The sequence below is a fragment of the Poecilia latipinna genome, unplaced genomic scaffold (genome assembly GCF_001443285.1).
Source record: "Poecilia latipinna isolate Pla-1442-1.1 unplaced genomic scaffold, P_latipinna-1.0 Scaffold0, whole genome shotgun sequence".
NCBI classification, from domain to species: domain Eukaryota; kingdom Metazoa; phylum Chordata; class Actinopteri; order Cyprinodontiformes; family Poeciliidae; genus Poecilia; species Poecilia latipinna.
The window spans coordinates 1,319,969-1,346,016 of record NW_015112616.1 but is presented as its reverse complement, the minus strand read 5'-3'; the positions used below and the strand labels follow the sequence as shown (position 1 = coordinate 1,346,016).

Here is a 26,048-nt window from a genome sequence, read left to right as displayed (position 1 = left end):
AAAATGTTCTATGTCTGAACATGTTAAGGTCGCGTTAGAACAACAAAAACGATCTTCAGCACAAAACAGTTTGCTGCTGAAAACTATGTCCAACTGTGCAGTGGATTCTTAGTTGGGGTTCTTTTGTATGAACTACTGCTAATGTGTTAAGAAAGCCTGGGTTTGGTTTAGCAGATCATTGGATCCACGGTGCCTCGTCTTACTCTTAAGAACACCGCGTAGATTCTCCACTGGTAGTATAGGAGTGTGGGCATTTATCAAGTCTGGTTTGTTTCACAATCCTCTCAAGGTTGCGGCTATCCATTTTGCTTGGGCATTGTTTTCCTTCCACCTAACTTTTCATTAATCTGCTCAGATGTAGCCCACTACAAAAAACAAACACTTTCTGTATTGACCTCTAGAGGCTTGCCCTGATTGTGGAGGGTCTTAGTGACAACTGTTAAGTCAGTGGTCTTAAAGTGACATTTTGGTATTAAAAATCTATTTCTATTGGTCTTTTGTAATATTCTGATATTTTGAGGAACTTTTGAGCTTTTCATTAAACCGTCAATAGGAAACAGACAAGCAATGTGTAATCCATCTATATCATAGATACAAGTTTCACATTTTGAACTTGATTAACATTGGGATGATATTCTGAGTTATTGCAGCATACCTACATTAAATGCCAAGAACAGTAAGTAAGAAGAGTCACCATATATTCCATACAATGCAAAAGACTTTAATAAATTTCAGAAGCTCACACATACATAAACAAAACATTTACATTTTTCTCCACACAGGCAAATAAAAATCAATTACAAAGATCATTTAAGGTGCATATTTTACTTCACATTAAATAAAAGTGAGGTTTCCTGTCTCCTTTCTCCAAATATATATTCATTTCCCCAATGATCAGGTAAATCTAATTATTACACAGTGCTAAAAAGCTGTGTGTAGTTTATACTGTGACTCCTACGCATTCGTGAATACATCTGATACCATAATTGCAAGAACATCTCTTCCTTAAATAATAACAGCCTGCCTCACAGAGAGAGGCAACACACGTAAAATGAAAAGCTTTAAAATAGGCATAGTCTGTACAACCATGACAAAGTAGGACTGGGACGAGATCAGAAATGGCCTTCTGGTCCGTGCAGTAATTTGATTTACCTATTTACAGCCTCTCACACAGGGGGAAACAGCCTTTTGCTCCTGTCCTTTCTGTACATTTCTGAGCGAGTACACAGTCTATGTCTATATTAATGACTCTAATTCTATGGTCGCATGTATGTACTGAAGGCGCCTGCTCGGCCTTACCTAACAAATAAGTCTTTAGCTTTTTCATTTAACAGGAATATTGAACATCGATGCAGCTAATCAATCACTTTGTTTACGGTAGAGGGTTTTCTACTCAGAACATTTTGTGATGCTTTAGACATAAAGAAAAAGAAAAAAAAAATGATGCTGGAACAAAAGCCAATAAGTACTGTTGATTTTTGTTTTCTCGAAATTAAATTTATTGCTGTTTTTAAAGAGAAGTCTTGGTTGCATTTCCATAATCAGGCGCACAAACCCACATTACCATCAGCTCACACAAAGCCACTGCCCGAGGATTATTATTTTTCTTCCTCTTTTTTTTCTTCTTCTTCTTTTTTTTTTTTTTAAACCATCTGGAGTCATTTAAATGTGGATCTCGTGGGTAAATCACTTCTGATTTAGGAGTAGAAAGCGACACACAAAAGGTTAGGCTTAGCACGCTTCAAATCTGCCCTACATAAACAGCTTTTGATTATGACCCGAGCAGTTAGTCCCTTGTGATTGTGGCTTAGCTCAAAGTATTAAACTTGTCCTACCCATTTCTTACAGTGTAATAACAGCTTGGCGATCTTTAGCACAGTTGTATTAAAAAAAAAAAAAAAAGGGAATGCAGTTGTATTATGGGGCCAAGTGTACTTCTGTTACATCAGCCTCACTTGTCGCTCAGTGGCATCAAAAGTGGAACAAAAACAGGCAAAAGGGTGAAATAACACAACACAAGTGGGCTCAATCCTAATGTAAGCCTACGGGTTGAAGGCCCTTGCAGCATAAATACATTTTAAGTCACAATTGATAAAAAAAAAACAAACAAAAAAAAAAAAAAAAAAAAAAAAACAACTAAAAAAGATAGCAGGTAAGAAAATAAAATAGCCACTAGGCAGTTTTCGAAAACAAGGCTAAGAAATGCAGTCGATAAATATAAACACCATCAACTTTGTGATAGATATACATACATACATATCAACATACTTTACACATACGGACTGTATTTAACAGCTATTGTACAGATCGGCTGAGTGAATGAAACATTTTCAGGGGCGAGGGGGAAGTTCAGGCCAAATCATCTTCACTCAAGTAGGGAAAATGTAGCATAGAACTCAATAAAGCACTGTAGCTTTCCAAGAGACTCACAAAGAAGAGCTTTGTCAAGTTTTAGAAAAGCATGTCTCCTTTTTTTTTCTAAGACAGCCCACCCTCCCCCCTTCCCCGACTTCCAAATTCATCTTTGAAACTGAATTGAATGAAGAGGTGCAGTTTGAGGCTGTAGAGACAGTAAAGTACTTGTTTCACCTCTTCAGTTCTTCCTTCTTTGCCCTCTTTTCCCTCTTTTCTCCCTTTTCCCCTCTCTTTAGGAAGTGGGAGCTAGAGATTGATTTTAATCCTGTGGGAGCGAGCTGTACCTGTGCCACAGAGTGTGCCATAGTGTGGTGGTTTCAGTGCCATCTCCTGAAATATAGAGAGACAGACAGATATAGGGAGATTGTAGTTACAATGTCAATGAGCTCCGAGCAACCTAAGCTGCAGCCTTATTGGTGAAAGGCTAAATTGAACACCGAGTAAGGAAAAAAAAAAAAAAAACATCTCTGGAAAGAGAGTGGAGAAAAAAAGGGAAACAGGCGTTCTTCAAGGCACTGCTGGCAATCAACTCATTATCATGTCAGGTTGCCTTGAAGAATGCCCCAGGTGTCACACGTTTGTGTATTTTCCTGTACTTATCAGAGCATGCAATCTTATCCAATTGTCACTCCCAATTTGTCTTTTTTGTCTCCCACCACACTAGTGCAGCACTCTTCATTTCCCCTAAAACAAACATTTGATTCAATTTAGGCCCACTGTTTCGCTCGGACCCTTGCCAGTGGGTCCTCTGATATGTACAGAATACGACATTTCACTGTTACTCACAACGTCATCAAACACATCTGCAAGTGTTTAAAGATGGGATAATCAGTCTGGCCTGACAGTGTGTATAGTACGTAGACATAGTGATCATGGATGAAGTATTTCAAGAGGAAGGTATAAATAAAAAAAGAGCAACCAAAAAAATAAAAAATATTAAGGACAACAAACATGGGCGATAATTATGGTAAGATTGACAATGCCACAATTACACAAAAACACAAAAGCTTCAAACATGATTTAGGTGATGGGTGGTGCACCTTTAGACTCTACACCATTACGGTTTGCGTTTCTCCTGACTGTGAATATTTCCAAACAGCAGAATTTGTCTGTCTTGAAAAGATGGGGAAGTGAGGAAGCTTTCTTTCAGCTCACCACGCAGGCCACAGCAAACGATAGGGCATCTCTGTTATCACTACATATACAGAATAATTCACAGCCTGTCTATAACGCATATATAGTTTCTATAGTACATGTATAGTCAACAGTCACAACTGTAAAATACTTTGAACTGCCATGTTGCTGAAATATCCAATGCAAATAAACTTAATTGATTGACTGATGTCATTAAAAGGACACTCTACCATTAAGCAGCCCATCTCCACGCCAATGTTTCCAATATCAAAATATACTAAGTTGTTTAAAAGTGTTATTGGTTTCAAAACTGCAAAAGACATATATTTCCAAATAATTTTCACAGTGTTGCTACAGTATAAAATGTTTTTTTTTACAATGCCAGTGATAGTGATGGAATGACCTGAGTTTAATCATTTTTGCATGGAGCCCTTTGGCCTTGGATTGCTACATATTGCAGGTCATTGGGATGAAAGAAGTTTCCTGCCCCTTTACCTGGAAAATCTGACTGTTTGGGAATATTTTCAGCTGCAGAAACCAGGGATTGTCAAGGTTTGAAAAACAACTAACTGAAAAATGAGGAAATACTCATGAAAAGTGAACAACTACTCAGACAACTTAATTGTCTTTGACTGAATTTAGCAACTAAACTCAAACCAAAGATATTCAATTCTGCAAAGTATTAAACCATCTACATTTTCATATGAGATATTTAAGTTTGCTTTCTTATTTGAACAGTCTCTGCATTGAATGTTTGGCAGTACTGTCTGTGTCAGTCCACCCAATCAGCCTTTTGTCATTCCAACAGGAAAACTTCCAGACAACTACCAGACCTGGGGAAGCACAGGAATGTGCTTTCAAAGCCATTGCACAAATGTCTGCGTATCATTTGTCCTTTCCATTTTTAACTGACAACCAAAAATCAAAAGATGAAAAAGTGATTGTTTTTTTTTTTCAGCTACTTATTTCAGAATTGAATACAGAAAAACAAAAAAAGTTATTATTTTCATATTTTCGGTTTTAGTCTTGGAAAAAAAAAAAATTCTTAATGAAAAAAAAAAGACGGTTGTAGGGTTGAATGTGATTTCAATATATTTCTCCTCTGGTTTAAATGAATCTAGAAAGTCTTCAGCATGTAGGTTAATTAGCTAAGTAAATGTCCTTCTCTAAATAAAGTTTATTATTGTTATTATAACATAAAATAGTGTAAAAATTAAGTAGTATATCCATTACAGTAGTGAAACATAAGGAACAGGTAACCTACTGTGTTATAAAAAAAAATATTTTAAAAGTCAAAAGTACTTTGAATGCAAAACTTTAAACATTATTCAGTAGGGGAAAAAATAAAAAATAAAGAGCAGCGGAAATTATTCTTAAGCACAACTGTTAAGCTATTTTCCCCTTACAGTCTGTCAAGCTAAGTTTCCCAGTGGGACTGCTTAAACATGACCCTCTCCTGCATGCAACCCCAGTCAAAACTTCTAGCCTTGCGATGGTCCCTCCTCATTACGCATTTAAAAGCAATGTTTGCTGTGAAACTCTGAATGTGAATTTAGTTTGTATATTGATCGATCCAGCCAAAACCCTCTCTCATCCTGTATTTTTTTCTCTTTTAAATCTTCAGATGCTGATTTCAAAGCATAGCAGAATATTCATCTGCTGCAGCAAGCAGAACATTTCTGCATGTCGTACCGGTGTTGAATAAGTCCATAATCAGACTAGTGTGTGGTCCCAGCACCGACGTGGTGGCACTAGATAACCCGCACTTTTGCACGCAGAACCGTTTCCAGGTCACGTAAACCCAAGCAGTGAAATATTAAAATCAAATCCGGTTTTTTCCATTTCATATTTTTGAGCAGAGACTAAAATTGTCAGTATGAGCCGGTTCAAAAACAAACAAACAAAAAAAGGTTGGCTGGATTTATGGTTGTCAATTGAAAATGGAAATTAGAAATCATACGCTGATTCACAAATGATATGCAAATGCAAAAACCCAAACGGTACCCCATCAGCTGATCAGGAGGATTTATACAGCTGGCAACATCAACCAAAATAAATTTTGCTAAGTAGCATGAATGCCTGGCTTAAAAGGGGTAAAAAATCTAACAACTGTATTTTGTGAAAGTGTAGATGTTTAATATCCCCTAACAGAGTGTTGAATCCTGCATATTTGAACATTTCCAGTTAGACTTGAGGGTTTGCCTGTCAGCTTTCCAACTCTGAAAAATGTTTCACTTTTCTAAAAATGGCATCTTCACAGAAGATCACTTCAACTAATCCACACTATCCCTTAAAGGGCAACTGTTTCAAAACTAGTCTGCTTCAGATATTTTAATTACTGTATCAATCAATAGGTTAAATCATTTATATGTTTTTAACTTAATTATTTTATCAGTAGCAGCGATAATTTTTATTTTTATTTCAAATAAAATGATTTTGTTTCCTCAAGGTAATCACACTGTAAGAATCTGATCCCAACCCATGAATAGACAACAAGACACAAACAAATCATATAGTAGCTCTCTAGGATGTTAATATAAAATTCATTACTCCATTGCCTTTCAATTGTATTATCCAAAGACAATCAATGAATGCAACAGAGAAAGACAGGTAAAACAACATGAAAATGTTATAAAAACATTTTATTAAAGTCATTTGAGCATACGGACTGCGCAACAACAAAAAAATCTTCTTTGGAGTTTTGCCACTAGAGGTTAGATTTAAGAAACAGCAACCCTTCAACAAACACATTCATTAACCCCTTTTTTCTTTCGTATTTTAAGTGTGCCTTTTGAAACCACTAAAACAGGGTGAAAGTAATTTGATCTGCCCCCGCTAAAGCACAAGCTCTAACAAGAGCTCCTCATCACTGAAGGCAGATTGACCTCCAATATCAAAGGGGGTAGGGGTTAAAAGAAAATGATGAGACTGTGAGAAGAAGGGAGGGAAGGCGGAGGCTGGCATTTGCAAATACAGCTCTTGCTGTATAATGAAGCCATATGGTGGCACAAATCTGCAGTCTCTGAAGTATTTTTACAAGCTTTCCTCCTTATCAGCTACATCTGTAAGTCCCTGAAAACATTTTAGTGACCTTCAACCATAATTATCTCCTGTGTTCCCTCCTGATTGTTATTCCATGGGTGAGGTTTTATTTTTATTTTTTTTTTCTTGTCAATGCATTATTATTTTTTCCTCTGGCTTTTCGGTGTGAAGTCGCTGAAGCATTGTCTGTCACTTTGATAAAGCAAAAGGAAGAAACTTAACAACCTGCCTATGATCTCTGCCTTTGGAGCTCTGGCATGACGTCGCGCTGATGAGAGACAGAACTTAAAGAACAAATGCCGCTTTTTGTTTTAAGAACTGCACTTGAAATCATTTTGACAAATACCAGAGTGCTCGCTTATTCTTTTTGTTTCATCTGATAAAGGGAGAAAGCCACACCTTTTGAAGAAATGGCCCGGTTTCAAGTATTTGTTTCTAGTCTCGCAAAAATGGAGTTTTCTTTGAAGAAGCATGGAGATTAAATCAAAGCGAGCTGAAAATGTAATTGGGCCCCAGCAAACCAGGGCTGCTGGTCATCTACCTCGCATCTCCCGAGCACAAATTGCCCAAGGATAGTTTGTGGCATCCCTGATAATAGTAAAGGACGCCTGCCTTTTTTTTCCCCCCCTTCATCCTTATCAGCCTTATTCGCAAACCAATTACGGTGATTTTAATCATACTGTATTACAAGTGATTAACCCTTTAGTGCATTTAATTAACCTTTGCAGCCACTGATTCTCATTGGGCATAGCTCCATGCTATTTTTTTCCTGTGACACAGGCTTTAAATAAGCACACTTTAAACTTGTGGGAAATGTAACATCTAAAGTGGGAGGAACTGCGTGGCAGTTGCTTAAGGGGGACACAACAATTAGAGACTGTGTGTTGTCATTGCAACCCCGTTATTCAATTGCTGGGACCCCTGTGACACCGAAATATGAAAAGATTGTAAACATGAAACCCCATCTTCAGAAAGTCGAGAAAATAAATACCTTAGAAATAATGAGATATAAACATAGCCTGAAGATTTGGAAGAATGTTTACTAATCAAATATTCATGGGTTTTAAATTATCTGCTCAAAAATACTCCACTCTGATCAGCAACACAAGTGAAAATCAATTTAAATCTGTGATGAGTAAAATACATCGGGGATAATAATAATTTTGAATTGTTAGACACACACTGAAAATTTCTGCATATTCTCTGGCAGTTGTTACAAGTAAGAAGGGAAAATCATTCTGACAAGTTGTCAGTGTGTCATATAAACACATTATGGATTTAATCTTCAGCACCAGAGGCATGGAGTAGACTTATGCATGATGTGGTGTGGCAGGGCATAGCTTTTGACTGGGGTTTCAAATAAAAGGTGTATGAAGGGAAAAGACTATCAGCTCTGTGTGGGTGTCTTCATAAATTAGCCTAAGCACTACACTTTACGGGATCAACAGTCATTTACAACGGCACTATGAAGAATTTTAAAGCTCGCTACTTGTCACACATAATACGCTGTGAGGCAAAAAAAAAAGAGGCATAACACAACCAGAAATGAAGAAAACAATAAGGAAAACGATGGTGTGGACACAGACAAAAGATAGCACCTAATGAAAAAAAAAAGCGTCAAACAATATTGATGCAACATCATGAAATTGACCCAGAAATATATGAGTTGGCAGCTATGATTACTATGATCAAAACTGCAACAGAAACAAAAGCCACTGAAACCAAGACACAATTTGGTAAAAAGCAAAACACAAGAAAAGAGTTGGGAAAAAAAACAAAACAACAAAAAACGACTAAGTTGATTTAATATTTTAGAGTGAAGTAAAACTAAATAAAGTGTCATGCCAGTGGGAATAAATTACTTCTGTGCTCAAGCTAGTCAACCCTGTGTAATTAAAATATGCTGCTGAAGCCCGGTCACATACTTAGTCATTAGAGACACAACAATGGCTTTCTCCGATGTCATGTCAAACGCACACTAAAACACATCAAAGTGGCAAGACAGCTTTGGCAAGATTAGTCATCGTCCAAATCGGACAATTTAAAGAATGCAAAGAATGTGTATCTGCCATTTATACAAATAATTGGGGTCATTAAAGTGGAACATTTATGGGCTTAATGCAGAGTTGTCCAGGCAGGCATTTTATGGACTATTGCACCCTTGGTGTTTAAGTATATTGGTCCCCAGGCTCTGCATCACCTTGATCTCCATGACCCCCTCCCCTGTCCCGAGCAGTACTCAGTCTTCCAAACAGCACTGGGCTTGTGCTGTCAGGGCTGAGTAAGGCCACCTCTCCTCATGTCTGATTTACATTTATTTCCCCTGCCAGTTGTTATTTATTGGGGCACTTCGCATTTGGCACATATCTTTTAGGGAATCATAAGCCCTTTGCTGTACCCTGGTATTCAAATGAGCCTCACTTGCACAAATCCTCACTGGCGCATTTAAGACACATACTATTTTAAGGACAGACACCACAAAACAGTGAGGTCATTTGTCAAGCCTCACACACACACACACACACACACACACACACACACACACGCACACACACATGCGCAGACACACAAGTTCTTTTATTTATTTATTTTTTGTTCTGAGCTATTACTTTCACACTTTATGGCTGAATGAATACCTGATAAAATGAGGACCCTTTGACACATTTTACATGCATTGTTAAACATATCAGCCAGATATACACAGCTTAATTCGCCCTTGACCTCAAATGCATCAGAGTTCAATCACTGTTTCCTATCCTCCAGGCCTCTAAATCACGCTTTATGCCACTAACTACGCACAGTCAAGGTAAAAAAAAAAAAAAAAAACTGTTATTACCAAAGTCTTTGACAATTGATTTAACCTGCATTTTTTTTAGGATGCAAAAACAGTATAAAACAAGGTTTGGGCTATTGGTTTGACAAATTATGTCTTATTTCCATTTTGTGACCTCATTTTTAGGTGCAAATGGCGTTTATGCAGACATGGTCGTGGTTTGTGTGAGAAAACCCCTTGGCTTCATGCTCCCTCCCTCCCCCTTTTACATCAGCTACCAAGGAAAAGCATGGGGAGTGTGAGTGGAGACTAGTGTGGGTGGGTTTAAAAAAGAATTCATGAATTACCTGCCGGGTGGCGATTTGCCCTGCAGCCTTGAATCCCCCCTGACAGCCGCACTCTGAGACACTGTATGGGTCGGAGCTAGTCGATGAACACTTGGAGAGTGAGTCGCAGCCCACCACAAACGTATTGTCCAAGGGGAGCTCCTGGATCACGTGATGTTTCTTAGGGGCCACAGGAGTTTCTGGTTTGATCTGAAATGTGGGCTGAGGGGATGCAGATTTATAATGCTTGGCTAAGTCTGGGCTGTCAGGTTTGAAGGTTGTAGGCGTGGTCGCCCAATTGTACTTTCCCATGGTCTGCTCCTCAAGCTCTACAGGAAGATCCAGGGTGCCATTAACATGCTCGTGTGTGGGGTCTTCAGGCTTGGATTCATCTATGGTCACAAAGTTTAGGAGAAGGCTCTTAGGAGATCGCTTCTTTCTCTTCTTCTTCTTCTTGATTTGACGGTTCTCTTGGTTGGGTGACACCCACTCCCCACTCTGCTTGCCTTTCTGTACTACTTTATGTCTAGGTGTCTGCCGGCAGCGCACCAAGGCGGTGACAAATATCACCAAAATAACAGTCATGGTTCCTGCTATGATCGCTATAACAACAATTACATATCCATTGGCTTGAGGCGTTATCTCATTGTCCCCTATATTACGGTCCAATGGTGTTTCCATACTTTTTCGCAGCTGCTCTTGGATGAAGGTAGAATTCGACACAGTGTCATTGACAAACAAGTGTACAAGTGCAATAGCATGTAATGACTCAGGTTGGCCTAAATCTTTGACCTTGACCACCAGTCTATGCAGTCCCTGATCAGCTAGTACAATTTTCTCCTGCAGTGTTATGTTACCAGTCGTTTTGTCGATGGAAAAGAGACCTCGAGGGGAGACCCTAGATGTGATGATGATGTTGCTGATGATACTGTACTGCAACTCAGCGTTCATACCTGTGTCATTGTCAATGGCAAACACTCTGGTCACCACAGAACCTGGGGAGGTGGTGGTTCGCACCAGGTCGTATGAATAATTGGAGGAAGGGATAACAAACACAGGGCGATTGTCATTCACATCGACAACATTAATCGTGACCTTGGCATAGGAGGAACTTGGAGGCTGTCCTCCATCAACTGCTTTGACCATGAAGGTATATGAGCTTTGCTGCTCCCTGTCAAAGGTGATATTTGGTTTGATCACACCAGTTTGAGGGTCAATGATGAAATTGTCTTTGCCGTTCAAAATAGACAAGGTGATAACAGCATTATCTCCAGCATCTGTATCTGTCACTGTGATCAAGCCCACTGTCCCATAAAGCGGCAGGTTCTCAGGTACATAGAAGTTGTACTCAGGGTGAGTGAAAGCTGGGCTGTTGTCATTGAGGTCCTGAACAATTAGCCTAACAGTGACATTACTCTGTAAGGGTGCTGAGCCATTGTCTCTTGCTATGACAGTGAATGAGTACCTCTCTTGCTTCTCTCTGTCCAGTCGTTTCCCAACAGAGAGAATCCCCGATCGCCTGTCTATGTTAAACCCGTCCGGTGCATCGGGGCCAAGAGTATAAATAATCTCAGCATTGTGTCCGCTATCTGCATCAGTGGCACTGATTTTTATTAACTGCATTAAGGGGTCATTGTTCTCTGGTATTGACAGTTGAAATTCAGGCTGAGGGAAAATGGGTGCATTGTCATTCTCATCCTTGATTTTAATTAAGACCATAGCGGAAGTGTTCAAAGGAGGCGTTCCTCTGTCCGAGGCCACTATCTTAATAGCATATTCACGAGTGGTCTCATAATCTAGAGGGGCAGCTGTCTCCAGTAAGAACTGATCATTAAAGACAGGCTTAAGCCGGAAAGGAACATCATGGTCAGTGTAGCAAGCCACTTTGCCATACAGATCGGCATCCTTGTCAGTAACAGTAATAAGGGCTATTTTGGTGTTGAGAGGAGCATTCTCAGACAGTAGAACAGTCCCATTTACCAGGTTGATAATGTAGCGAGTGTCTATGGAAGGAACATTGTCATTAACATCTGTGACATTGACAATCACTGTGGCTCTTGATGGGGTTGAGCTGCCATCACTTGCGAGAACAATGAGTTTATGAACAGGAGTCACCTCCCGGTCTAGAGGTTGCTTTACAGTAATCAGTCCAGTAGAGCTGTTGATGGCAAAATGACGCTTGGTTGAGGAGGAGATCTGGTTGCTGAATGAAAAATGGACCTGTGCATTGGAACCCAGGTCTGCATCTGTGGCGTGAAGCTGAGCCACAGAAGTCCCCATCGGAGCATTTTCTGGAACAGAGACTTCCAACTCACTGTCCCTGAAGATAGGACGATTGTCGTTGACATCGGAAATGGTAACCTGGAGAATGGCAGTGCTAGATTTGGGGGGGTTGCCACCATCTTCTACCTTGATCTTCATCACAAAGGTGTCCTTTTGCTCCCGATCAAGATTCTGCTGAACAATGAGTTGTGGCCACTTGTCACCTTCCGGGGTCTCAATGATGTCTAAGCCAAACTCACTGACACTCTGAAAAGAGAAAACAGCTGTGGTTACTACTGATGCTACACATGACAATGTGAATATATTCTTTAAGGGAACAAATTCAAAATTCTACTCTAAAATAATTGGCTGGTAACCAGAATAAGGCAATTTTCAGCTTGACCATCAGGTCAGAAACTCAGAATTACAGTCTTTCCAATTAAATGAGAAAGTAAAATCCAGATGCTAACAGGTCACACAAACAAAAACACTTATCAATCGTGGAAGTTGTTATCGTGAGAAGAATCCTTAAAGCCTGGCAATGATTATTATTTTTGGTTTAATAAAAAAATACTGTTTGCTAATATGTGCAGACATTTGTTTAAATCATTACATGGCATTATTTAATTTTGTCGAGACTTAAAGAACTGGCTGGAGGAGGGAACTTTTTATGATGCAACGCCAGAAGGTGGAGGAATCATCTGGCTGCTGATGAGAGCAGAGAACTTGACTGTGGAGAAAAAGTCTCTAAATTCTAAAGGTTGGAATCATCTGTATGTTGGGGTGTTTTAGATTTAACATTTGGGTTTAGTTACTTGTTGCTTTGAATTAGTTCTTTATGTTTATTCATTGACTTAGTGTCTTTCCCCTCTTCCCTCCATGTTTCTTGCAGGCTAGCCTGTGTGTATAGATTTCTCTGTGTGAAGTTGTTATCTTCTGTGAGGTTTGAAGTAGCTGACATTTTCTTTTGGGCCCGTTGTTGGATTTTTGAGATATTTTCTTTGGTGGATTTGTGTCGACAGTTTTTTTTTTTTTTTTTTTTTCAAAAGATTAATAATTTTTTTTTTCCTTGTGCCTTTCTGCTTAGTTCCTGATACTTTTCAATAATTAATAAAATACTCTCTACTGCAATCAAAGCAATCAAACACTTCTTTCAATTGTTCATAAGCTGTATCCACTGGATCTTTAATGATGTATGTTTGGTGATACATCTTTGAGGATGGGCAGTCTCCTTGCTAACCCCTTGATCACATTCAAGTTGGGCCAATGGTTAGACCACCGTATTCAGGCTGTTGAATGAAGAAACATGTCGGTAATATTAAAGGATTGCTTTAAAAGTAGATCTAGCAGAGGCATGGATGGTTTTGAACTTAAGTGTCTATCAGAATGTAAGAAAAGCATATTTCCTCTCTGTTAATAATTCAGTTTCTAGTGATATAGAAATAATTCCTTAAAATTCATTTCTCCACTCTGCCTGGTTACGTAGAATCCCTATAAATGTGATAGAATAGTGCTCAAAAACTGATTCCACATTGTGATTTATTGCTTGTGAAAGATCAAAACGAAGCCAATTAATCTGCTTGAAATGTGACCAATCTTTCAAATGAATCAAGTATGTTCATCCTCTCCATATAACTACAGCTCGAATGGATCCATTTACTTCTTTAGCCTTCTCATTTTTTTGCCTTCCCCAAAATGAGATTTCACTTTATCCTCCTATCATGTGTCATGTTAGAATGGAGCAGGCAACCTTGCACCATTTTCAGCTTCATTATCAGAGGGGAAAAGATTGAGGGAAAAGAGACACGCCAATAAACTTATATTTGGGTACAATGCAAGATGGGATCACCTTAAATTAAAAAGAGCAGAATGGAAAAACCCTACTTAACAGAGAGGCTTTTTGCTCAAGAGGAGCTAAATCTACGCAAAGGTACAGCTGGAAGAAAATGAAAAGAAATGCATGAGTAATCCACATGCGAAACCAGATGAACTGGCAGTAGTAGTTAAGAGTAAATGCCTTCCTAATGTTTAACGTAAAATGTGTACGGTATAGACCCATAAATCAGAGGCAAGTGGAAAGGAATAAAGCAGGTAAAAGACAGAAAGAAGGGATACAAAAAGAGGAGGAAAGGAGAGCAGGGGGAGGAAATAAGAAGATCAAGCCTATGAATGAGCTGCATGCACATTATGAAACAAAGAAGCCCTTTGAAGCTCTCTCAGTCAGAAGCAGTTTCATGGTAAAACAAGAAAAAGCATCCTCTTTAAAGAGATAAGCTTCATGCTGCACATAATGTTGGAAGAGATTACTCTGTCTAGGCATAGCTATCAAATGAGATTAAGATATGTACATTCTCGTTATTCAAGGGGGGACCATTTTAACCAAATTGCAAGCACAAGAGTGTGCAGTATATTTCAAAATGTGGAGCTGTCCTTCTGCCAACACAGCGTTGTAGCCGACACAAGAACGTGCAGCTGCAGCATGTAAATTATTGTGTACTCTGAGAAATTGCATGCAGAGGAAATGTTGTCAACACATTAGTGATTGACAGAACTACTTAAAAAAGCCAATGCAGCAGCACTGATCTTCCGGGCCTTACTTAGGGATCCTTCTGGGCAAAATCTTATAAAAATAAGTGGGCATGGAACGTGAAACATGGAGAAACTGCCACACGGTTAAACGCTGCAGAATCTTTATACATGCTGGAAAATGATTTCTCAGGTAACCTATAGGGGCGAGGAAACATTCTGGGAGCTGTAAAGTTATCATCCTCTCCATCCATACAGAGCTCTTCAATCCTCAGTTGTTTGACTAGTTCATTGATTCTGCACAGTCGCTCAGTATCTGTGCAGTGATATTTGGAAAAGCCTGATAATAGTAGGATGTTGAGTTAGCATGTGTCAAAGGGAATGTTGCACAGTGATTTATGAGCTCGCAGTTCCACTGTGCTTTTGTCTTGGTTTCAAACAATTTTAAAACTGACAAGACAGCCCTCACTGCATTTCAATAAGTTGAGGAGAGCTTTCCCTGAGACTGTGCATTCTTCTGAATGCAGAATTAGTCTGGTGGATTGCGATAAGATCTGGGGCAGGCTAAGAAAAGGCCAAATACTGGCATGAATCACTTGCAGGAAACCTTAAGGCTGAGCAAGAGGACAAAGCTCTCTAAACGGCAAAGTGTGCATGCCTTTCTGAACTTGCTTGATGATTGTAGTTTTATATTACAGGTCCAAAGGTTTGTGTGAAAGCTGAATTTGGGGGCTGACACGGGGCAAATGCAAATGAGAACTGGCTAATTTTTATGACAGTGATTGAGTGACACTGACAGAAGATGAGCTGGTTGATGATGTAAACGATGACTGTGAACAAAACGGTGCCTCAGATTATCACTGATTTCATCTTTCACTCCATTTCTGAAACAAAACTCGGATTAAACTTTGAATATGTCACTTAAGGTGATGCTGAGTGGTGAAACAATAATTTAGAGGTTTTATCACAATGTTTCTCTTTGCATTAGTTAACTTGTTAAACCTTTCAGCAGGCAACACATTACAAACAACCTCTTATTTACAATGTTAGCCTTACTGATGGATCCATTTAACCCATTCTCCTACTCTCCCCATGTCTGATCCCCGTCTATTTTTCCTGATGGCCACAGACATGTCTATAAATAAGACAATAATAGCCCAAAATATCGATCATTTTATGTCAACTCCAAAATCGAAGGGAAAAAAAATGGAGCAGCCATTCAGGTTAAAGCAAATAACCTGAAGACTGAAATGACTGCAGCTAAATTACTCAGTATTATTATTTTAAGTTTTCAACTTCTTTATCTCATGGAGCATCCTGCATTTAGAAAATAGTACCAGACTCTTTAAGTTAGTGTTTAATGGATATGTATTCAATTGAATATACAAAATGAGATCTTTATTTCAATATTCCAGCTGTGCTTACCATGCTAATATGAGATCATAAGCAAATTTCAAAATACCAACTCCGTAATGACTGTTTCTGTTTTAAAATAGAAAAAACCCTGTTTTACAGTAACTTGAATTCTCTTCTGCTTCTTGAGATCTTTCAGCCGATTTTGTCTTGATTCTACCGTAACCAGGCCTGAGTGTGGCTTGTTGAACTGAACTCAGCTGTCCCAAAAAATGTGGTTAATTGCAGTTAATTTATAATTTACTGACAGAGACAATTAACTGCTGTCATAATATAATTACATTATTAACAACTGCTGTCTCTTTTACATGCATACACATACAGTGTGCCCTTATCTTCTTCTATTGATATGTATGGCTTTGCAGAATCTCTGAGGAGTGTGTCTCTAAGCGGAATATCTTGTCCTGTTATAGGAAATCCCTCTGTAACTCCACATGTGTTTGCTTTCTTTGTCTTGAACAATTATTATGGGTTAATTTTCTGCGATTTATGACATTAAAAAATTCTTCACACATGGGATAATTTGTCTGCAAACATAATCTGCAATAATTTCTCTGGGGGGCTCAGTGGTATCCCTAGAAAAAAAAAAAAAAAAAAAAAAAAAAAAAAACACAGCGGTGGCCAGACCCGGCTAGTAAAAACTTTAGGGTGGCACAGTGTATATTACAAAATTAAATAATTCCTTAAAGCACTTTGAACTGCCTTGTTGCAGAAAAAGTGCTAAATAAATAAAACTTCTTCTTTTACTTCTTAAATTTTAGAAAAAAAGGAAAGGTGTACAAAGAGGCTGCCCGGTTTCTTTTATTTGTTCTGTATGTTGAAAACCTGGGAGTGACAAAACACTGAGTATGGCTGACTCTGCCATATGATGGTAGCAATTTTAGAAAAGTGCCCTGAACAACACGAGAAAACTGGACAAACTATCACTCTTAGGGAGCTTCTGAGACAAATCTCCCAGGACCAAACAGAGATAGACCACGGGTGGCTTAGCAGCCAAAAGCTATTCTAGGAAATGCTCGCACAGTCCTTCCCCACTAAACCTCCAGCTTTCTACCCCACTTCTGAAATGAACGACACCAAAGGCATGAAAATGTCTCGGGCTCCTTTAATGCTTTAACTCATATAGAACCTGGGGCACGAGGAAATTAATCTCAGGTCCAATGAGAATATAATGAGAAGAATTGAATCAGGGACCAAAAGCCACAGATGCTCTGAAATGTATGACTACATGCAGGGGTTTATGGCGCTATATATTGTGAAAAGGGCAAAGAAAATGATTGCAGATGATCACTGTAATGAGCTGAACATTTGGTTGGTGATTTTCCAGACATGAACAATTCGGAGCACTGCATCGAAGAGGCCCTGGCAGAGAGGAGACGCTTTCAAAATGCCTGTTGGTAAGCGAGACAGATACAGACGGCAAATGTTCTGTTCATTCTATCACAGCATTGAGGGAAATGTTAAATCTACACCCCTCTATACTCTCACTGATCTCACTCATTTTGAATGCAAAAGTTGTTCCTCCATTGTACTAATTCTTTATTTGTAACATGTGACATATATAGCTATAAATTAAATGTAGCTGAAGATTTTAGAATATTGTCGTTAAATCTGAAATTACATCCAACACCTTTTAGGGAAAAAAAAAAAAAAAAAGCAAATGAAATCACCATGCGATGCTGCATGCTTTCATTTGCAGAGATTTAAGACAGACTTGTAACTTGTGTAACATGTAACTTGTGGCTGGAAATCGGACATGCGGGACTCTATGTGTTGTGTCTGCACTCTTCAATGCATATTCTCAGATATATCTGCACGTAGAGAAAAGTGGCCCGTTTTTTTACAGCCTCCTGCCAAAATGATATAAAGCACATAAGAAGTTTTATGGCTAGTGTTAAATATTTTAGGTTTCGCAACACATTTCTCTTTATGAAAAAGTAGGTCACATTTTCAACAGGGTGTAAATTAATAGCATTTTTTTTCTTCTTTCTTTTTCTCAAAGAGAACAACCAAAGCACGGCAGCGGGACTGTAGAGTCAGTTAATCCAGATCCTGATTCATATCAAGTGAAATCATCTAAAAGGTAAAACAATACAAGCGTCCATCAAATAAAAACAATCAATTAGTCAGACATGTGGCATTCTGTAAAGAGTCTATGACTAATCAATATCATGTGCATTAAACATTTTTCAATTACCAATGACAGTCATTCGATGGATTTTTTTTTTTTATAAAATACTTTTTTTTTTCCACTTATACTTTTGAAATTGTAGTACACTGCTAGTTTAGCTAAAGAAGCTCTGTTATCTGTGAAATACTGTCTTTATGGTAATTTTGGTTTGTTTGTATTGGAGTAAGAACAGTTAATACTGCCAAATAAAATAGACATTTATCTTAGATATCCAAGAGGGAAAAAAGCTAAGCAATTGTATTAATAATACTGCAATTATGATTGACAATACACAATGGACTTCAAGGGGATCAATGTATTTGCATTTTTTTTTTTTTTTTGCCTGACAGCTAGAAGGCCATTGGTTTAAATCTTGGCTTGGACCATTTTGTGTGCACTTTGCATGTTTTCCCTGTTTTCTCCAGGTGGTTTTTCAGTTTTCTCTCACAGTCCAAAAACATACGTGTTGGGTTAACCGGTGACTATAAATCGCCTTTAGCTGTGACCGACTGAATCCGTGATTCGGTGTCTCTGTTTTGGCCCTGTGACGAACTAGAGATCTGTCCAAGCTGTACGCTGCCTGCAGCATGTTGTTCGCTGGGAAATACTCCAGAACCCACTGTGACCCTAAACAGGATTAGGTGACTACAGAAAATGTTTGAAAGGACAAATGAATGACTGAAATGAGTGATTTAAATTTAGGAATATTTCTTTGCCATGCAGGAACGTGAAGTCGGCAGAGCTTAAGCTGTTCTTCACAAATGGCTAAAAATTCCCTCAAGAAGGTGTGTGTGTGTGTGAGACAGATTTTGGTGACTGTATTTAGTTTGAGTTTGAACTAAACGGGCAGATGATGAGACCTAGTGAAAAAGTCTTGACTGACCAATACTTGTAATTAATAACAGCACAGCTAACCATCATAAATAATAATATCTTGACCTCCAGAAGCATGTTTATATTCAGTTCTTACACTCCTCTAATTATGCTTCCCTAATTACAGCTTCCACATTTCGGTTTCTTTAATTTAAAAAAAAAGAAAAAAAAAGGTTCTACTTAGTTCTAATTTAAACTAGGGAAACTTTTTATTTATTTTACATCCTACTTATATGAATTAAAATAAGAATAAATCCTCACCTTGACCAGCTCGTAGTGTTGGATCCCATTAATTCCCACATCAGGGTCGAACGCTGATGGCACTGGGTATCGGGTGTTGATGGCTGTGTTTTCAGGGATGGAGATGTTTATTACAGTGGACTGGAAGAGGGGCGCATTGTCATTCACATCCTCAATCAGGAACCGGATCTTAACCAATCGAAAGATCTCGTCGGGCAGCACCGCCACCTCGATCTCATAGTAGCAGCGTTTCTCCGTGAAGATCCCTGAGCACAGCTTCTCCCGGTCAATCCTGTGATTGGTGGTGAAAATCTCCCCCGTGTTGGCCTCGACCCTCACCAAAGGCACGTCGCCCGTCTTATACACAGGCTTGAACTGCAGCGGAGAGGACAGCCTGATGTTGGGGTCCAGGTTGAGGTCGAGGTCCTTGCGCAGATTCCCGATGCGAACGTTCTCCTGCTGCTCCTCCTTCACGATGTAGTCCCTCTCCTGGGCCTTGCATAATAAGACCAAACAGGTGAGCAAGGCCACCAGAACATGCACCTGACTTGCCAAGTTCATGCTCGAAATTAGGTGTGAGCTTCACTTCTACAGCTGCGACTCTTTCTGAAGACACACAAGAAAGGGGAAAGGGGAGAGAAAAAAAGGAAGGACAGAATATTAAAGCGTGTTCTTGTTCAGCTGTAATTAGTGATATTTTCCCATATGGAGAGGCTTCATCTTGACCTCTTTATTCTGACTAGTTATGAGCCAACATCCTTCCCACGTCTTTGAGAGCAAATTAATGGCAGTTTTACACAATTAACCTTTGATGACTTCCGCTGAGCAAGGACACACGTAAAGGTCAGCAGTTCATGTGCGCCATAAATCCATTTCGTCATTATAATAAATGATTAATCCAAAAGTATGAGTCTATTAATGCATCACCTTGCTTGATAAAAGCGATCTGCAAAAAAAAAAAAAAAGATTGAATGAGTGAAAGTGGTGCAGCAGTATCCCCACGAAGTGCAACCTCACCACCAGATCCCAGCTAATTTGGAGGAAGCAGAACTAAGCCTTAAGCGTTAGTGCTTTCATGCAAGAACACACATGAACACTTGCACTTGTACTGCCTGACAGAAGCTATTAATGGAAAACCTCATTTGCTCTGAATGTAAACAATGGAGCACTCGCATATTTCACGTACGCCCATGTGTGCAAGCGAGCACGGGATGATAAGAGTTCTGTTTAGACGACTAACGACAGCGGAAGGAGACGACAGAGTGGAACTCTTTGTTAAAGCCACCATCAATCAACTTCAGAACAGACTTTTTCCCTGACATTAAATCTAAACAATCCCCAGCTGGCTGCTTGTATGAAATGACAAACCCTTGTTGTGTTTGACAAAAATCTTGCCTGTTTGATATGTGTAAATGACTGCCAAGGGGCAGGAACCCAAGTTGCCAAAAACCCAACTAGGTCATTGGAGTGTGATAAAGGAGTCGTGCTCTGCAAAGCCTCTCTTACCACTGCATGCTAGAATAAAATATTGACTGCTTTCCACCACCCAATTAGTAGGTTACTGGGGAGTTACTTTGTGTGGTTTGCTAGCTGACATTATGACTTATCCATTCATTGAACCCATTATCAAGCATGTTTAACAAATTTATTCTAGAATTTCCATCACAGCAACACAGGTTGATTCAGATTTGCACCACAAGCTTCCATAAACCTTTGGCAGCTGATATGTAAAGTACGAAGGACCTGTATATAAACAGAGAGCAGATTTATACAGAGCTTGCACAGGAAATGACAATTGGACATTCTCACACTTTGTCATGCAACAGCCACAACGGGTTTTATTTTACGGGGCTTTTCAGTGATAGTTAGCCCCAGTTTACGTTTTTATTCCTAAATAAAAGTCAGTGCGGCGTACAGTCGGAAAAAGTGACCATGTGAACAAATTACTCTCGACTCCACTCGTGTGTAATTGAGTTTCAGCAAACAAACAGCTGGTCTGTGACGTTTTCAGAAATTTGTAGAGAATATTAGTGAAAAACATGTATTCAAGTATAAAGAAGAACGGAGCTGCACAATATACGAAATCACAGTGGTCATCACTCAATCAGTGTGTGCAGCATTGCAATTCCAAGGGACTGGTTTAATATAGTATTTGACTGAATATTGCATTTTAAGTATCATGTATGTAAATTGTGCATGCAAACGAATACTGAGCCTGATTTTCACTGCCTTTGGTGCCCACACTGGATGGAGAGTTAATCTCAAAATTATTCATAAACCTAGCAGATTCAGGTTTAAAATAACATTAAGGCTAGGTTTCCTGTCTAGCCGTTGGAAACCAATCTGTTTCTTATAGCCAGAGTCCTGACTTGAATCTGATAGAGAAAGTGTAGAGGGAGCTTTTGATTAGGACGTTGCCAAGACGTATTCCACTTGAAGCTCATCACTGACAATGAATCGGCAAAAAGACCTGTGAAATCATGCCACTTTATTTAAAATAATACCTCTTGAAAGTTGTCTTAGTATTTTTTGGGAGATGCTTTTCTCATTTCCTATAAGAAACAAACTTCTTGGTTGAAAGAATATAACTCAAACATATTACTTTCCTAAAGCTGCCAGGAGTACGGACAATGTTGCGTGGCTTTCTATTCTTGCCAGAAAATAACGATAAAGCTCACATCAGTGCTGTGGAGACACTGTGATGAATGAGAAGAAAAAATGGGTCCAGTTTCTGATGCGGTCATGTTCCACAACGGTATTGTGATTACATGATTTCCTGATACTGTGTGGTCCCTATTAGAAACACAACAGGTCAGGGATACAAGTTGTGGAAAACTTTACAGTGGGGCTAGGCTATTTGGGTACGCCGCACCCAGAGTTTACAGAGTTCAGTCCGTCATAAAGGACTGAACTCTGATCGGTCCTGGAATGGCCGGTCAACTAAACAGTGACACAGCGTGTAAGATCAGTATTAATAAAAAAAAGCAGCCAAAAAGCTTATTGCAACTCTGATGGATCTGCAGAAATTCACAACCCAGGTGGGGTAATCTATTGACAGGACAAAGATTAGACATATACTCCATAAATTTCGCCTTTGAAAAATAGCTTAAAAAATGCCAAAAGATTTTATTTCTGCAATTTAACGTAGGGGACACAACAAGCTTAGGAAAAACGGCGCTTTGTTCAAGATGAGGATAAAACTCAATCCGGCTTCTAGCCAAAAAACTGTGTGGCAGAACGCCCTGAACATGTTTTACTTCCATGAAACATGGTGGCAGCATCATGATGTGGGGATGTGTCGTTTTCAACAGGACTGGGTCATGAAGATGACAGACACCATTTACAGGGAAATACTGGAGGAAACTGGTTAGAGGCTTCAAGCACTTCAGACTGCAGAGAAAGATTTACCTTACAGCACGATCACAACCTTAAACATATCCAGATCTGCTATATACATTTGTTTCAAACCATGTTCATATGCTAGAATCTAGATTTAATTTTCATAATTGTTAGCAAGACTTTGAAAAGTGATGCTATCAGAGGGCCTCCATCAAAATGTGATTGACAATGAGCTATTTTAAAAAGAGGAATGGGCAAAAATAATCGTTTTTGAGAAATATACCCCAAAACATGTGCAGCAGCAACAGAGCTAAATATACAGGCAAGCTGTGCTTTTTAGATGTTCATGAATGAAAACATTTTAAAAACCATGTACAAGTTGTTTTTCTTCAACTTTACATTTATAGGTAACTTCACATAAAATCGCCCAACATATAATGAAGTCTGTGGCTACAAAATATGAAATACTTCAATGGGTATTTAAACATCTGCAAGGAACTGGATCTGTTTTATTACACCATGGAGGACCCAACACTGCATAGGTACAGCATATTTCCTCTTCATATTAAAACCGGCTGCACGTCTGTAGTTCTGTGTACGTGAGAGCTAATTTCATCATCTATTTCACACTGTGTGTTTAAGTCCAACCCCGCTGGGTGTTTTTTAATCACATATGACTTTTCCTATTGGTATAATATTGTTGTGTATTCTTGAAATCAGACATGCATTTCCACCAACGAATTGCCTACATTCTGTGATGGTCTGCATGCAAATTATGACTGTAGAAACTAAACAGGAAATGTGATTACTGTGGGACTTTTTTTTTTTTTTTTTTTTGTTTTTTACGAAATTCCCATCTACCTACATGAGTCAAATCCTCAAACCAATGACTCCCTCAAAAACCTGAAAAGCACAACAGGGGTCTTTCTAAATTGCCAAATCAAAAATGTTCATAGCTCACTGAAGATCTCGTCCAGCTGACAAAGAGGGATTGACTTAAAAAGAAAATTAATAATTGATCCAGTTTTTAAATATGCAACTATTGTGAGGCGTTTCATGAAACATGTAAAGACAGACTTCACATGCCTCAAAAAGCAGTCGCATGAGACTCATTACAGTGCAGTTGGACAAAAAGAAAAAAAAAAGAACGGCCCGACATTGATCTGCGCTCTTTTTCACTCATTCTACACGCCTGGGCATGTGTTGTTCTGTCAAAAATACTGACAGAATTATATCCTATTAGTAACTAGTGTGTCACTTTTACTATTAGCAGAAGTGACACATTTTACTCATAAGTGCGGACCTTTTTGGAAAGTGAGCAGCGATTGCTTCACTGCGATGATCACCACATGGTCCGGGGCTGAGCTCGCACCACGTATAATGAAGTTTAAATTACATCCCTAAATGGGATGTGATTCGCTCAAGAGGAAAAAAGAGAAAAAAGATCAAAGAATGATCTAGATTTCCTCTTCCTTGTAAGTGATAATAATGTTCTGCTGGATGAAAGGTTGCAGTGTGTATTTTCACACTCAGAGCATGCTGGAGTACAAGTGTAGTGACAAAAATGACACCTTTTGCACTTCATTGTAATTTTAAAGAGGCACATTTTTCTACTATACGAGACATGAGAGCTCAGTCCGCTTCCAAGTTGTGCACTAAAATGTGGAACTGTGCTCTCAAGCGCGTCGTGGTCGAAACTTATTTGCTACTCGCATTTCATTAACTTAATTCAAGTTTCCTTCTCGGTGCCATGATTTCCCAACATTTGCACTTCTTTTCACTTGTCACAATGCTTTACAAACCTGTCCATGAGGGATAAGCTAGGTGAGAGAAGGAATAACGCTGCAGGGAAAAAAGGAAGTGGGGAGATTCGAGGTGTCAGTCAGAGTGTCTCCATTGCTTACATTTCACTAGTCTCCTGAAATTCTATTTTGAGCCCCCCAGACAGCAGGTTGAATCCAGTAGGCAAACTCAAACTTCCCTCTTGGGAGAAACAGTGAAGAAGGGGGCTGACCAGACCAAGATCCTCTTTACGCGACAGCATGATGGGCAGGTCTTCTTGCTGTTTGCGTCCACGGAGGGTGGCAGTGAGAGGTGAGATATGCTCCTACTGTCACTCTCTGCCTTCACCCCCCGAAGATGGGCATATTGGACACTCTTAGTGTGGTTGCCCTGAGCCCAAAACTCATGGTGCAGCCTGTCAAAGTCAGGTTTTGAGTTTGATTTATTTATTAATTGTTGCAGTTGCATCTATTAATACTGAACTGGCAATGGCCAATGCATGACTTCACTGTCTCTCCTTGTTCTTTCTTTTCTCCTAAGAGCCTTAAGGACCACAGATGGCTGACAAAACATGTTTCTGTCAACCACAGACAGTTCTTTTTCAGTCCACAAACACAAAACTATTCTCCCCACACACTAAAGGAATACGATTTTAACCAACACTACTGCTATGTAGCCAAATTCAGACTACAATTTGTGACGTACCCGTTTCTTTGGAAATTGGTATTAAAATTTTAAATCTTAATACAGTACTGATGCCAAAAGAAACCCAAGTTTGATTTCACTCAGTGTGATAATTCATAAACAGGACAGGATCCTGAAGGGTTCATTAGTAATAGTTCATAAACATTTTCACTAGCAGTAAAACAAGACATTTTGTTTGCATTTTACATTGACTTGAAGCGCAAAGTCCATGCATCCATATTATTGGATATCTTTGTTACATGGTAAATATTTTTTTGAATATGACTTTTAAATGTATTTTTTTAATTAAATTATATTAAAAAAATTAAATATTCCACAAAAAAAGCATGTTTGTGAAAACAAAAAATATCTCAGAAAAATTTACATGCAATTAAATACATACATTGCTGTTTGTTTTTGCATATATATATATATATATAACACTTTAGAGAAACAGGACAACACTATAAATCTACTGTTGTTTAGTTTTCTAGTGTTGCCTGGACAAATGGCAAGGTATTTGGGTAGGCATTTTAATATATTGACACATATGAGTGATGGAGAAGCACCTTGATATTAGAGTATATTCTAGTAAAACTGTGATGTTTTCTGTGATTGAACTACCTAGAATAGGCTAAACTTTGTGTAATCGTTTAAATGAGTTTATGTTTTTTTTTTTTTTTATCTTTATTTTTTTAGGATTAAGAGGCGGCTAGGATTAGGCAGGATTACAGCATAAGGTGAAAACTAGCCGCAAAGTAAAGATAAGATTTCAGATACCAGGCAGGCATATGGCCACGGGTAATCTGACTTCCATGGCAAATGTGCTCCTGCAAGTGGATAGACCAAAATGAACTTAAATTAAGCAAATATGCAACACATTATTGGGAATAGATTTTCACAATATGTGATTGTTTCCTTTCCTTCCTGTTGTTTTTGGTTTCTTTGCTATTAACCTTTAATCAGAGAATTTTAACTGAAGCACTGTTGATTATTCAACGCACATTCTTATTCAGAGGTCCTCGCAAACAAACCCACTGAGACATCACTCTTCATCATCATATATATA

General features: G+C 38.8%; 1 protein-coding gene across 5 annotated transcripts in view; it reads right to left on the bottom strand.

The window, feature by feature from the left end:
- Positions 1 to 26,048, bottom strand: part of pcdh11 (protocadherin 11) — a 185,063-nt gene that overhangs the window by 154,245 nt on the left and 4,770 nt on the right. For 4 of the 5 annotated variants that reach the window (XM_015030019.1, XM_015030097.1, XM_015030182.1 and 1 more), the window contains exons 2-3: positions 19,196 to 19,780; positions 9,712 to 12,219 (exon numbers count right to left, since the gene is read on the bottom strand). In XM_015030019.1, coding sequence (XP_014885505.1) covers positions 9,712 to 12,219; positions 19,196 to 19,735 — 3,048 coding nt within the window. In that variant the 5' untranslated portion in view covers positions 19,736 to 19,780. Of the gene's footprint in view, positions 1 to 705; positions 2,746 to 9,711; positions 12,220 to 19,195; positions 19,781 to 26,048 lie in introns of those variants that run through there. The other variant, XM_015030338.1, reaches the window with a different exon arrangement.